The 15349-nt window shown below is 28.4% G+C and overlaps 1 protein-coding gene across 1 annotated transcript; it reads left to right on the forward strand.

Annotated features, from left to right (window-relative positions):
* Nucleotides 1-5286: 5286 nt before the first annotated feature.
* Nucleotides 5287-5886, forward strand: LOC101268877 (zinc finger protein 10-like). The gene has a single exon (XM_004242226.5). The coding sequence runs from the start codon at nucleotides 5287-5289 to the stop codon at nucleotides 5884-5886; it is 600 nt and encodes a 199-aa protein (XP_004242274.1).
* Nucleotides 5887-15349: the final 9463 nt, after the last annotated feature.

Raw genomic sequence — 15349 nt, forward strand, 5'->3', positions numbered from 1 at the left:
AGTTTTGTCTGCTCGAAAAAGTAAAATCGCTACAATAGCAGCAATTTGTTAAATTTGATTTTTTTTTTGAAAAAAATTAAACAAAATCAGTGATTTTCAAACTAAAATTTTCTTATGTGACTTTATTTATTTATTTATTTATTTGCTTTTTTTTAAAGTTTAAATAATTTTTTTAAAAAAAATCAAATCGCAGCGGTTTTCAATAAATATTTTTAAAAATCGAATCGCTAAAAAGATTTGATTTAAAATCGCTGCTTTGGCAGTGATTTGATTTTTTAAAAAAAATTAATTAAAAATCGTTGCGATTTGTTTTTTTTTAAAAAAAATTATTTAAACTTTTTAAAATGTAAACACGGTATGCTCCTTTAATTCAAACTAATAAATCGTGGATACATGTGTCTCGCGTGTAATGTAAATGTATTTAAAGGACAAAATATGGTATATAAAGTAATATCTCATATTATCACGAATTCTAGTAGTCAGGATTTAAACTAGTGAAATTTATGTTGTTTTCTTTTTTAATAAGTGAACATGAGTAAGTTTATTTTTATTAATTAATTTGACCAATGGACATGAATTAGTTACTTGGTTTTTCTATGTTGGTCAAATATATATTTTCAAGGTTAATAATTCTCAAGGGTAATATATGAAGAATATTTTTATTTATGTATTGATTTTGTGAAATGAAAAGTACTCCGTCTATCCAACAACAGTTGTCCACTATTGACTTGGCATAGGAATTAAGAAACAATAAATGATAGGAGTAGTTTTATCAATTCACCATTATTAAGTAGGTGTTTGACCATGCGATACCATATTATGATATGATATCGTAAGATGGAAATAGCGTTTGGACATGCGATTTTACGCTGATTTAATTCCTCTAAAGAGGGCAAACAAGAAGCCTGATTTAATTGCATAAGATAAACTACATGTCGAGCTTCCAAAAACATATATTGCAACAGCTTTCCAAGATGAGAATGAGTTAAGGCAGCACAGTGTAGTCACATCCATTGCCTTGCATTCCACCCTCCCAGTCATCACATACTTACATATATATATATATGCATACGTTAGCAAATGGCACCATGAGCTTACCGGTGTTTCCATCTATTTACAGCTTAGTCCCAAATATTTGTTTTATTTCTTTAGCCCTCTTGTACAGTTTGTTAGGATGGTGATGTCACCACTGGGTTTGTTCAAAGGTCAATTGTGTTGCAGCTGTTAAAGGCAATTTCACTATTGGGCAAGAGCCACGCGATCTAGATTTACTCTCCTACACTCTTTATTTTCACTTGTAATCCCATATTACAGGTGTTTGACCATGCGATACCATATTACAGGTGTTTGACCATGCGATACCATATTATGATATGATATCGTAAGATGGAAATAGCGTTTGGACATGCGATTTTACGCTGATTCCTAATCATGAGATGTAATTTCATATTCTCCAAAATTTATGATATGGAATCATATGGGAATACTCATGATTTGAGAATTTTAATACAAAAATTGATCTAGGAATTTATATTTTGTTAAAGGCTTAAGTCATATGCGGCTCCTTAAAAGTTGTCTGTATATTTCACTTAGATACCTCAATTTAGCCTCATACCTATTGAACACTTTAACCTTAACAAATTTATACCAATTTAACACAAAATGATAGTCAAATAAAATAGAAATATGCGTGCATTTCAAACGCTCAAACATGACAAATGGACCAAAGAAGCGATGACACATGGCAATTGGATTAATTTTTTAATTTTTTTATTTAAATAATCAAAAAAACAATTTAAGAAAACAAAAATTGAATTAATCCACCTTACCCCCACCCCAGCCCACCGGCCACCCACCATTCTTCTTCTTCTCGTCGACTTGAACTGCAACCTCCATACTTCTTCTTCTTCGTTTCCTTTTCACTGGCCCCGGCATTTCAACACCAGTCAACAATAGCCTCCAACCTTTTCTTCTTATCCATTGGATTTTATCCATATTTCACCATTATTGTCAATCTAAGCTAATGCCTCATTCACCTTTCATTTTGATTGCATCAAAACCTTCTATTCATTATCTTTTATCTTCTTTTCACTAATAATTATTTATAACAAATTACAAGAAAAAAAATATTTTTTTAGAGAAAAGATAATCAATTGCTTCATCGAAATATTATTTTTATCGAAACAATGAAACTTTGCCAAAATATTTGAGACTTTAATTAGATTAACATAGAAAAGAAAAAACACAAGAAGAATTTGAGGGGATCGGAGAAAAGATGGATGGGGTGGGTGTGGGTATGGAAAGAGATCAGAGAAGTTGCAGAAAGGTATGTGGAGGAAGGTCATTTTTTTATTTTAAAATAATTATTTTTATGCATTATTTATTAATTAGGTTTATTAATTGAAAAGAAAAAGAAAAAAAGATCATTTCAAATGGTTTCACGCGCTTGGGGACTGTGAAATACACATTTTGTGCCACATAAGCCCTTTGTGTCCAATAGGAACTGTTTTTGAACACATAAGGTGTTCAATAGGTATGAGGCTAAATTGAGGTGTCTAAGTGAAATATATGAACAACTTTAAGGGGCCGCATATGACTTAAGCCTTTGTTAAAACAATCCCACATTTATATCTATAAACCATTTATTTCACATGTAAATTAAATTTATAATCACATCATTACTTTTTAAACTTTATTATTCTCACCGAAATAAAATTTATTATTCTCTCCAATATTTAGTCACATTAGCTCACACTCTACGATTGTTGAGTAATAAAATCTTGAAGAGCCCGTGAAAGGTGTTCCATTTTTACTCAAATATATTGATAAAACAATTACTTAAGTGGAGAACAAATAGTTTTGTAATAATTTATGATGCAATTTTATAATTTTTGGTTTATTTAATCTTATTAAATAAACAATTAGAGCTATTTTAATAGTTTTAGAACTTATGTGATTTTTATGTTTATGAGAAAATATATAACACCAAAATTTCATATCATGATACCATATCGCATATAATAACTCAACTAAACATTGATAAATAAATACTCCATCAGTTCCTTTTACCTATATGTCATCCCTACATAAATAATTGACTTATAATACTTGTCATTTTATAAAATCAATGCATGAAATAAAAAAAAAAAACAAGAGTAGTATTTAATAGTGAAGGTAGATTAGACACAAAATGAGAAATTATTTATTGGTTTTATAAATCGAACAAGTATTGATGAACATCCAAAATAATATAGTGGACAAGTAAAGATGAATCTATGAAGTATCAAAGAACATCTATTTTTAATAAAAACGACATGTAAATAATAAGAACAAAAAATAAAATAAAATTTACTGCTTAGGATAAATTACAAATATTTCAGTGTAATTTTTTACGAGGGAATTAAGTCGCCCAGTAATATAGGACAAGCGGAAGCTAAATATTTAGGGATAAAATATGAATGATCCATTCCCTATTATAGATGGAGTATAGACTATCGTACAATGCTGTCAACATTTTATTTTTCATACACGGCAGATTCCATAAAAAAGAAAAAAACATATTATTAATCGAAAAGGGTAAAAAAATACATTTAAACTATCAGAAATAGCTCAAATATATTTTTAAAGTATATTTCTGCTCAAATATATTAATTAGTATTACAACTTAAATCGAGCAAGATAGTATATAAGATATATAATATTAGAGAAATTGACATAAATAGCCGTTCACCAAAAAAAAATAGACAAACAGATATATAATTTTTTGTATCAATATATATATATATATTTAATATATTTAACTAGCATACATAATTATTTTTTATTGACCAGTCAAATACGTAACTTTTCCTATATACTAATGATCATAATATGTTTTATTGTCTCCTAGAGAGTGAATTTAAACTGGTACTACATCCTCCCAATGATAATGTAAATTTGGAGCTATACATATAAATTACTCTATATATGGTTGTGTGAGTAAAGAGAAAATAAATTAAGAACCCCAAAAGTTAGTTGGTAATTTGGCATCATGTCATATTTATATATTTATTTATACAGTATATAGTAATACTACTAAATGCCAATTAATAATGCATCAACATTGAAATAAAGACTCATACCAAAGTTTCTAACTATTTGATGGTTCTCATTCTTAATTGTAAGTTAAGCAGGCATATCATTAAAATACCAAACATTTGATTCACTAGAGTACCAACAAATTCAAATATTAGTATACATATTCGAATATTAGTATTATATCAGGATAAAACATAAGAATTCTTAAAATTGAAATTGTTTATATGAGGCTCCTATTATGCTTTTTAACTTTCATATTATTTACATTTCTAAATAATGCAATGGTCGATTATCAAGGGGATGATATATAAGACTCGCATGATTTAGATGTGTAACTTGACAATTTTGTGGTAATTAAAAGGTTCTCAATCCTTATATTGCATAATTAGTTAAAGTATTATATTTCGTACAAAAAAAAGTTTATTTCTTGTGACAGTGAGCACTCACCATCAAGAGGAAGAGATTAGATTGCCAGTGAGATATCGACATAAATTCCTTTTTTTAAAAAAAAAAAAAAAGATGGACGTTAATGCTTAAGTATATATTCTTGTTAATTTCTACAAATATTAGTCTTACAACTCTACTAGACAGATTATAATTATAATATTCCTAATTTTTGTTTTGAGTACTAATTTTCTTTTTTTGTTTTTCGCTTGATATTGGTGGCTGATTAAATTTGGATTCGCGCTCGAAAGTTTCACGTTGAAATAAAATATTTCTTAACAAGACAACTTAATAATTAGAAAGACTTAAACTCGAGACCGCTGATTAAGGATAAAAAATTTGAATATTAATTAAGTCCAACTATACATACTTAATTGAGAACATTGTATATATTCTCAGTATATCTAGGGTTTTTGTCTCTATTTCCTCACGTTTAGCCCATCCACTCATCTATCATTGCGCACTCGTCATCATATCTCTATCACCTATATATCGTCTTAAATGTTCTTAGCATTATCATTCTTGAGCTTTTCTTTTATTCAGCTTCGAAAACTAGCTCAATCTCAAATCAACACCTTTAACAATAATTTGAGCTTTTTCGATTAATCCCACTAACAATATTTATAATAGCAACTTAGGATCTTTTCTCGATTCAGCTTCAAAAACTGGCTCAATCCCAACATCATTAACAACAACAAAATTAACATCACCAGTACCATCATCACCACCATTTCAGTTACCCCTAGATCCACCATCGGATATTGGATGTGGAACCCTAAGGATGACGATGATTCGTGGGAAGTTAGGGCTTTTGAGGAAGATACTGGGAATTCCATGGGTGCAACTTGGCCACCAAGGTTCTATACTTGCACCTTTTGTCGGAGAGAGTTCCGGTCCGCCCAAGCCCTAGGTGGTCACATGAATGTGCACCGTAGTGACCGTGTCAGGCTCAATCAAACACCGTCACATGCTTCAAATAGCTCCACTATTAATTTCCCCAATGCCAATTCTACCCTTCTTATCCAAAATCAAGAATTCATCCAAAATGGTGGACTTTGCTTTCTTTACTCCATGCCTAATTATTATTATAATAACCCTAATCCCACAACAATTAATAAATCTAGTAATGTAGATCCCTCAAATCTCCTCTCCAATATCTCACCCTTTTTGACAAACAATTTGATGTCTCCTTGCACTATTCCATCTTCAAATTTCCAGCCCCACAACATCAGCTCTTCATCATTTAACACAAGTGAACCTTCAGCATCTAATAGTACTAGTAACGACAATAATCGCGATAAGAGGATTGAAGATGAGATTGATCTTGAGCTAAGGCTAGGATGGAGATCAGCAATACCAAGATGACAAGCCAAGAAATTACAAGGTGTTGTGGGGGGTTGATTTCTTCGATAGACACTCAACTAATATCTATTATCTCAAAAAATCACAGTTCTGAGATAACAAGTGTTATTTGAATGACCATACGAGAAATCAACTCGATGCAGTTAATTTGTCTCCTAGACTTGTAAGAAGTGATTTTCTTTTCTCTTTCACGGATTGATTTAATTATTTGTTGGGCTGGGACAGTACTGAATAATTAATTAGTAGTAATTGTCATGATGATAAAAAAAAAGTTTTTAGGGTTGGAATCCGAGCTAGACTGTTAAAAGAAGGTTGCAGTGCAGTGTCATTTTCTACTTCCAGCCTATATGTATATTTTTGGGATCATATCATGTTTGGACGAATTATTTTGTCAAAAATATTCTTAAAATGTAAATTATATTTTTAAATTATTGTTCTTAATAGAAAGCATCCTAATACTTAAAAATTTAACAATTTTCATCCTTGTTTCAAAATTTATCAAAAAATTAACGGATTTATACAAAACATATGTAGTTCATACTAATCTCAACAAAACTAGTTCCCTAAATCACTTCAGATTAATCAATTCTCTTCATTTAATTTTGAGATACATCTATAATATTTTCGTGATTTTTATTTTTATTTTGACAACAATGATTAGCATTATGCTGATTTTTCTAATGCTCAATTTTATTTTTATTTATTTATCGTTTGATATTATATTAAAGAATTATCAATTGAAATATTTTCTTCTAATCGAATCTACAAGAAGTGGTGTCGATCAGAGACTTAGGCCTCATTTGCTTGTACTTAATGGAGGTCTGAATCTTAATCATTCAGATTCAGCCTATTAAGTACGTTTGGTTTTAAGGTTTAAATCATTCAGATTCAGTCCATTAAATTCATTTGTTTTATTTTTTAGAAAACCTCTTAACGGTCTAAAGAGGTCTGAATCAGATCTGTAGAAGACTCTTAACAACATTTAAACTCATTTAATAAGTGATCAAATAATAACATCGCCTCTCTGCTTTAAGCGTGTTTTTTATCTCATCACTAAAAACTTTTTTTTTTCTCTTTTCTCAATCAAACACCATTTTTTCCCCTCTTGAATTGGTAAGTTTTCATTTTCAATTTTTTTTATATTAATAATTTTCTTGTATTGACTGTGTCAAGAACACTGTTGGTGGTATTTGGTGTTTATCAAAGTTTTTGAATGAAAAAAATTGTACTCCAAATCATGATTATTAAAACTTTTAACTTTTTTTTAATCAAAAGTGATATATTTTGTTAAAATAAAATTTTTATGATATTTTATAAATTTAATATTAATTTCACATGCACATTCAGATATGAGAACAAACCGCATTAATTATTTAGTGTTCATATTTTGAGACCACATCTTAATATTCAGATGTGTATTTAAATCAAAACACCTGAATCTTAATGTAAATCTTAATATTTAGATGTGTATTTATATTCAAACCTCTTAATCTTAATGGAAACAAATAAGACCTTATACTTCTAAAAATGGAGAATGAAACTTGAGGGTCAAACATCAAAATAGAATCTTGATCACTTTTAATTGTAATTGCCCCAAAAAAGTTGTTGATTTAACTATGTTTTAACTTTGCACAAAGTGAAGATGGTGTGAAATTAAGCTAACAACTTTATTCAACAGGTAAAGGAGAAGAAGAACAAATGAGGTCTCCTCGACACCATCCTAATTTCTTCCTTTTTCAGCAAACGAGGGTTTTGGAGGACTTTAATTTTGATTTTCGAAGCTTTTTCCAACGAATAGTGAAATTATGGAGAAAAGACTTTTGATGAAAATAGTATGAGGTGTACATATTTTGTATAAATTCCGTTATTTTTTGACAAATTTTAATAATAAGAAAGAAGTTATTAAGTTTTAAATATTTGGGAAAGGATAATTTTTTTTAAATTGAGGTATGATTTAAGGACGTTTTTTATCAGAACTCTGCTAGGAATTTGGACTCGGGGAAACTTAAGAAGAAAAATAAATCATAAGCTTTGGATTTCACTTTGAGTTAAATCGAACTACCAAATAATACGTACATTATTTTCTTAACGTAAGTTGTATATTTGCAGTAATTGATCGGAAAAGAGTACAATTTTCCTTAACTTGTAAAGATCACTTCTAAACTACATATAGATGTGCATATTGATAAAAGGTGATCAGACTGAAATCACCATTGAGATTATATTAAAGTGTATGATTATTACATTTAAATATTTATAAAAATTATATATGTCTTGCAAAATATGAATAGTTTTTGTGTCAAAGATGATCTTGTTCTTTGCCATCAAATAGGCTCAAGATGGGCCTTTTCATGAATCAAATTACCACCTATTTTTTTCTCTCTAAAAAGTGGATAAAGGTTGGTGAGTCTCAAACTTGTAACTTTCACATGTTACTTTAAAGATTTTTTATTGTGAATCTGTGAAAATTTTGGGTTAAAGAATATGATTTTTCATTCATTTCTCACCAAATTATACTTACAGAAGAAAATTCATGATGGAAAGCAGATTTTCACTGAAGTGATCCTAAATTTTCCATATTTTTATATCGATTCAATCAAAAGATGTGAACGTAGCTATCGAACAATTTTCAATGAGAAATTCAATGGAAATAGTGATTTTTAGTAGTGTGCTCTAGTACCATGTTTATTTGACAGATAATTATTTACCATATTAATTAATTTAGAGTAAATTGGAAGCTAATAATGATGAATGTATGTTTGATATTTTCCTTCACACAATATATTGATTAACTTACATATGGATGTTATATACACATAATCAAAGACATGATTAGTAGTAGAGTACTGCTAATTACAATATGTTGTAAGTAACACAAAACTTATGATCTAATTAATTAGACTAACCCTTATTATGTGGAAGATTACTCTGATCACTTGGAATGTAAAGTGATATTTTTTTGAAAATTAAACCACTTGTTGGTGGGGCCCGGGGTTAGGTATAGACCTCAACCTATAGGTATATATCACAGTAAAAGTTGAGGGTACAAGAGGTGGCTTTTGTCCTGGCCTCCTTGAGAGATACATTTAGAATGAAATTGAAGCAAATGACCTATATATACTAGTTTAAAAAGGAGTTGACAATTTACATGGACAAATTTATACAAAAGTGTAGTGAGTGTCCTTTTACATGTTTAATTCTAAAACAAGAAAGTCCATGTCGATCATTCAACAAAAGAGTTTGGTCTAATATATACTAGTGAAGCATAAATTTAATTCGCAAATTATTATAGGATTTACTATCAAAGAATGTGATGTATTGGATAAGGACTACGGGATTGCTCTTTTCCTAAGTAAAAGTTTTCTCTTTTGAACTCGAAATATGAAAAAATTCTTAAATAGAAAGTGCTATTCGAATTAGTCTGGCTCCAATCAGAATACGGAGTACACGGGATAAAAAATATATGTTTTAGGAATTTCCCAATTTGTAAAGAAACAATTACATTTTTTTTCCCTTGTCATCATATTGTACCACTTATTGCAAAGTCAAATTAGCTTTTAATGCCAGCATGAAAAGTAAATTAGACTGCTTCTGTTTTTATAGTATAATTATATAATTAATTAGAATGTGGAGGATTTAGTTTCCATAGATAGAATTAACTTTTGATCCATATGAATGCACATAATATATACTTCGATCATGATGTGTTACGTGCATATGCTTATTTACAAGTTGAGTTTCATCCTCATAAACAAGGTGAAAATTTCAAGTTGTCAATCAATCAAAACTATTAATTGAATATTTTAGAATCAAAATATATACATATACATATATGTAGAAGCATACGAAAAGCACTTATATATGTAAATGTGTACTAAAAGCACTCTATATAAGTTAGCGTTTGACTATAGATTTTGGATTAGATATTAAAAATATCTTCAAATATTTGTTTTGTCATGAAATTTGATCAAAAACTCAAATTTTCACATTTCAAATTTCACCTTCAAAGCCTAGTAAAACGAAAGCTTATAAGTTGCAATTCTTCTAATATGTCAACACGACATGATGAAAAATACTATACATCTTAAGACATTAATATAATTCAACATTGAATAAGCGAAAAACGATAAATAATTTAAGGCGGAGGATGTATCGACTATGGTAGTGCCTGCATGCCTTTTAAGTACTTTTTGGAAGACAGAAAATGCTTTAATTTGGTCCCCCTTTATATTGCATATATCAGAACAATGAATTCAGTGTCCACACCACAACATGCATTATTGTACTTTTCCTCTTCAACATCTTTAAGGGCTTAGACAGACTTTTGGTAGAAGAAAAAACAATTACAACTTAAAAGCTTTAAGAAACATTGGCCAAACCCAAAAAAAGAGCCAACCCACAAGAAAATTTGATTTTATCTGCTGACAAGAATCGACAAAGATTCGGAAAAGTAAAATTAAAGAGTGTAGCAGTATCCCTGTTGTAAGTAGGAAGAAAAAAAAAGGTTATCTAGTGACTGCTATGTGCCAGAATTAACAACTTCCTTAGGTAAAAAACTATTTACGTTTAATCAATAATAACATATTCGGTGTAATTTTACAAATGAAATTTGAAAAGAATGATATGTACATAATTTTTACTTTTACCTTATAAAGATAGAGGAATAATACGATTAAATAAAACATATCAAAAATGAAGAAGTCATTCTGAAAATAAAGGGACAAGAGAAAAAAGCTACAATAAGTAGTATGTTAATGGCTAATGAAGCAAATGATCGGAGAGAACAAAGATAACACTAAAAAATGGAAGACTTAAGATAATACAAGGGTAAAAAATGTAATACTATCGATGGGGAAAATTAAATAAAGCTCACCTATTAATTGTTTATTCTGATTCTCGATTTTTACATTCTCCTATTTAGGGTCATGTTCTATATATCTAATCACTCATATCCCGTATTTCTTCGATTTACATCTATCTCTCTCCACGCCCATAATAGATGACCTTTTACACCTCCTCGCTAGGATATCAATGTAAACCATCTCAGACACACCTCCCTAATATTGTCATAGACGTCATCTAACCGTCTTACTTTAAATATCATCATTCCTAATTTTTTCTAAAAAAATAAATAAATGAATATTCAAATATTTTAAAATAAACAATTTAAATAGTTCATTAATTTGTAGGTAAAGTATCCATTTTGATTTACCTTTTTAATTTTTTTTAATATGAAATGTTCAAAAAACTATACTCCCTTCGTTTCAAAAAAAATTATTCGCATGTTTAAAATCACAAGAGTAAAGAATATTTTAGTACATTTGATATAACTTTAATTTAAAATCATAAAATTAAAAAAAATTAATCATATTTCAAATTAAATTAAATTATTTTTTTAAAACGAAAAAAATAACATTTTAAAACGGGACTCTAAAGTAAGGTCTAGTTCAAGAGGATGGGCTGGGGGTGGTTGTAGTAATCATTGCAAAATGTTGAAATAATCTCTTATCCTCTCATCTCCGCCTAACACAAACGACGACTGTTGCAACACTCTAATTGATTGTGATTTGTGCATTGAAGAAAGAGAAAATTTCGTCAATTTTGCTATATATTGGAGCTCTTTTAATTTCTTTTTTTTTGGAAGAAAAATAGTACTAACACTACTTTGTTTTCAAAATGCAGCAGCATAAATGTATTAGTTTATTTGAATTGTCGTATATATATTTTATTATTAAAATAAACTATTAAGTCTATATGATAGTGGGTATAAATTATGATAGAAGTTGTAATTATTAGTTTTTATGACTAATATAACTGTTATTAGTTATTTTGTAATGTCATTAGTTTTTTATAATTATGTAACATCTATCACATTTATTTACTTACATTACTATTTTTTATTCTACTCATTGCTTACATGCATGGAATACTTCTTCATCCGTAAATATTAATGGTGCATCTTCTTTTGTGTTGGAAAGGAGATGAAATGTGTTTAAGGATGGAAAAAATATTGTAGTAAGCACTATGCAATAGTGAGAGAGAATTGAGATAAAGAAAATATTCTAAATTTTGACTATATTTACTATATAAAAGAGATTATTAATATGTTGAAAAAATATATATTGTATGGAATAATTATTGGAGATAAATTACCTCCTACGATGTATTGGATAATCATTGGAGATGAATTACCTCCTACGATGTATCAAATTTCCGTATCAATTCCTCAACTTATCGATCTTCAATTCGATTGTAATAGATGATTTGAGATTCACAGAAGCAATATTTTGACCAACAACTATTTCATCACTTATGTATCACACGTACAAACCTGACCTTACTTTTTCAGATTCTTAAATGTCTTAACAAGATCAATATATTCATGTTGAGTCAGTTCAATTTTTTAAATTTTTTTTCAAAATTGAATGAATTTTGGAAGAATAGGGAGAAGAAATTTGAATTTTAAATTGTTCTACCTGTTACGCTTTGCCAGAGATTGATCCTCATTGCCAACAATGTGATTTCGTGATTTATGATTTTATTATTTAATTTTATATATATTTTTTCCTTTTTAAGCATAAAAGAGAAACAATTTATGTATCTGGATTATTTGCTATTTTTCGAATAACACTAATTTGGAGGGAATTTTGTAAATTAAAAAGATTAGGGATATGATGTAATTTGCTCATTACACTATGAGAACTGGTTCCCAAAAAATTTACAAAAAATAAGGAAAAAGTGTACGGTTCAGAAAATATATACTAGTTAATAAGTCATCAGACTCACGACCAATATTCAATAATAATTACGTAAGCTGGTGTTTCGAGTTTGTACAATTTACGCGTTTGTATAATTTAAAATTTGTATAATATAGTTTGTATAACTTTAGTATAATGTGATTTTGTATAATATAATTTTTGAAATTATTTAAAGTTCATATGTCTGTGTTTGTATATATTCGTTGTTTCTAACTTATATAAATATAGCTCAACGTACGTGCAAACTAGAAAAACTCACCCGCAAATTATACAAATGAAACAAATTAAATGAAATTGTAGCTACAACCTGTAAATATGCAAACTATAGTTATGGAACATAATTAAATTTCTTATTATAACTATTTTCAAAAATACCTCATAAATAAATATTGGACTTTTCTAAAGGGAAAATTATATATAATGGCAAACTAATAAATCAAATTAAATGTTATAACCACATTTTGATTTAATTGTGTCATGTAGCAAACTGTTTGTCAATCACCTCTCTCCCTCAAACTCTCGCTCCCCACTCTCCCTCTCTTTCTCCATCTCTCACTCGTTCCTTCACACTTTTATACAAACACAAGTGTATTAAATATGTTTTTGTTTGTATAAAGCGAGAAAAATTTATACATATATTTTCGTTCCCCTATCTCCCTTCTTCCAAATTTCGCTCGGCACTCTCCTATATCTCGCTCGCCATCCTCACCTCTATCGCTTATACAAACAAAAACGAAATGTATAAATTGCATTTCTGTTTGTATAAAGCGAGAGAAAATTGTATATACACTTGCAAATACATATATCTTCGTCCTATACACTTATAATTATACAATACAAATATTTTTGTGCCCAATTTTTTTCTCTCTGTTTCTCGTTTTATACATACACAAATTATACAATTGATTGGTCTACAACTGCTTTCTTTTGTATATGAATAGCAAATTATACAATTGGTTTCTTTGTATATGTATAGCGAAATATACTTATATTTTCTATATAGTGTATTTATACAAACTTTGCTATGGTATACAAATATAAATTTTGTATTTGCTATATGTGAATGTTGCTTTTTTAAATAAATCATTGAGTTTCTTTAAAGGGAATATTGTATATAATAGCAAACTAATAACCTAAATTAAATGAAATAGCTAGGGCTTGATTTAATTGTGCTCCATAGCAAACATTAGCTAAAATTTGCCGGCGTCTCTCTCCCAAAAATCTCTCTCGCCTCTCTCGCTTTATACACAGAAGTGTATAATTCAGTTTCTGTTTTGTATAAAGCGAGAAAAAATTGTATATACACATGCAAAAATGTATATCTTCGTGTTATACACTTGATTATACAATTTACAAACATTTTACTTCAAATATTGCAGAGAAAAAGGCCAACGAATTATACAATTACGAATTATACAATTGCAGTGAAATACAATTTTCTCTAGCTTTATACAACAGAAGTGTATATATTGTGTTTCTGTTTTTGTATAAAGCGAGAAAAACATATATCTTCTTGCTATACACTTATAATTATGCAATATACATACATTTTAATTCGATTCAACTGTATGCAAAACAAATTATACAATTGCAGCGAAATAGGCCAGTGAATTATACAATTTAGGCCAGCAAATTATACAATTGTATATGTATAGCAAATTATACAGTTTTATGTTTGCTATGAAGCGCAATTATGCAAAGTTTGCTATAGCATACAAATATGAATTTTGTGTTTGCTATATGTGAAAGTTGCCCTTCTTTAAATTGGATCAAATGCTTGGGCTTTGTCCATATTGAAAAGTGCAAACACGCTTCCTGTGATCGATGAATTCAAATCTATTTCAGGCCCAGTTCACTGGGGAGGCCTGTTCAAATAACAAGAGGAAGTGACATGTATGTACAAGTTTATTATGCTTATTTGGATTTTTGGTTTACTTTTATTATTTTGATTTTAAAATAAGTGCTTATAATTATTTTTAAAATATTATACAGACACTTTAAAATTGTTTAAAAATTATTTTGTCTTAAAAAAACTTAAATAAGTCAATTCATACAGGCACTTAATATACCTAAACTAGAATAATCTTTCAAATTTTATTATTGATGAAACTCACAATGTTATATATCAAATAGACTTCACAATATATTTAAAATTTACATATGATATGACTTTTCGTGAGAAACTAGTAAAAATTATTATAGTTTACTAATTTATGGGTGAACTATTTTTTAAAAAATTGTGATGTGCTTTCAGGATGAACTGATAGAATTAATTTTGTTTATCTTAATTTACTCACAAATGGTTTGTGTCCATTTTAATATGTATTTTTATAAAGAATCTTTTTTTAATATATAATATTCAAAAAAAAATAATATTTTGAATCTGAGTTCTTAAAAGAGACGTGTCTTCTTTATCGCATCAATGCCTAGGGATAAAGATTATTAAATATTCAACTTACTATTTAAAGAATAATTAAATTATCGATAATTTAAGAAAATCTAACAAAACACCTAAAGTTCATAATCATCTTTCGATATCCATTCCTAAAAAAGGTTTTTTTTTTCTGTGTACAAAGCTCTCCTTTTTTGTCATTTTTTTCTTTTAAATGATACTTTTATTCATCTAACTTTCTTTTAAATTTTTAATATCTATTTTTAATTTTTTTTTTGCAATAAGCCAATAATACGTATCCACTAATTATATTATT

This window comes from Solanum lycopersicum, chromosome 6 (assembly GCF_036512215.1).
Source record: "Solanum lycopersicum chromosome 6, SLM_r2.1".
Taxonomy (NCBI): Eukaryota; Viridiplantae; Streptophyta; class Magnoliopsida; order Solanales; family Solanaceae; genus Solanum; species Solanum lycopersicum.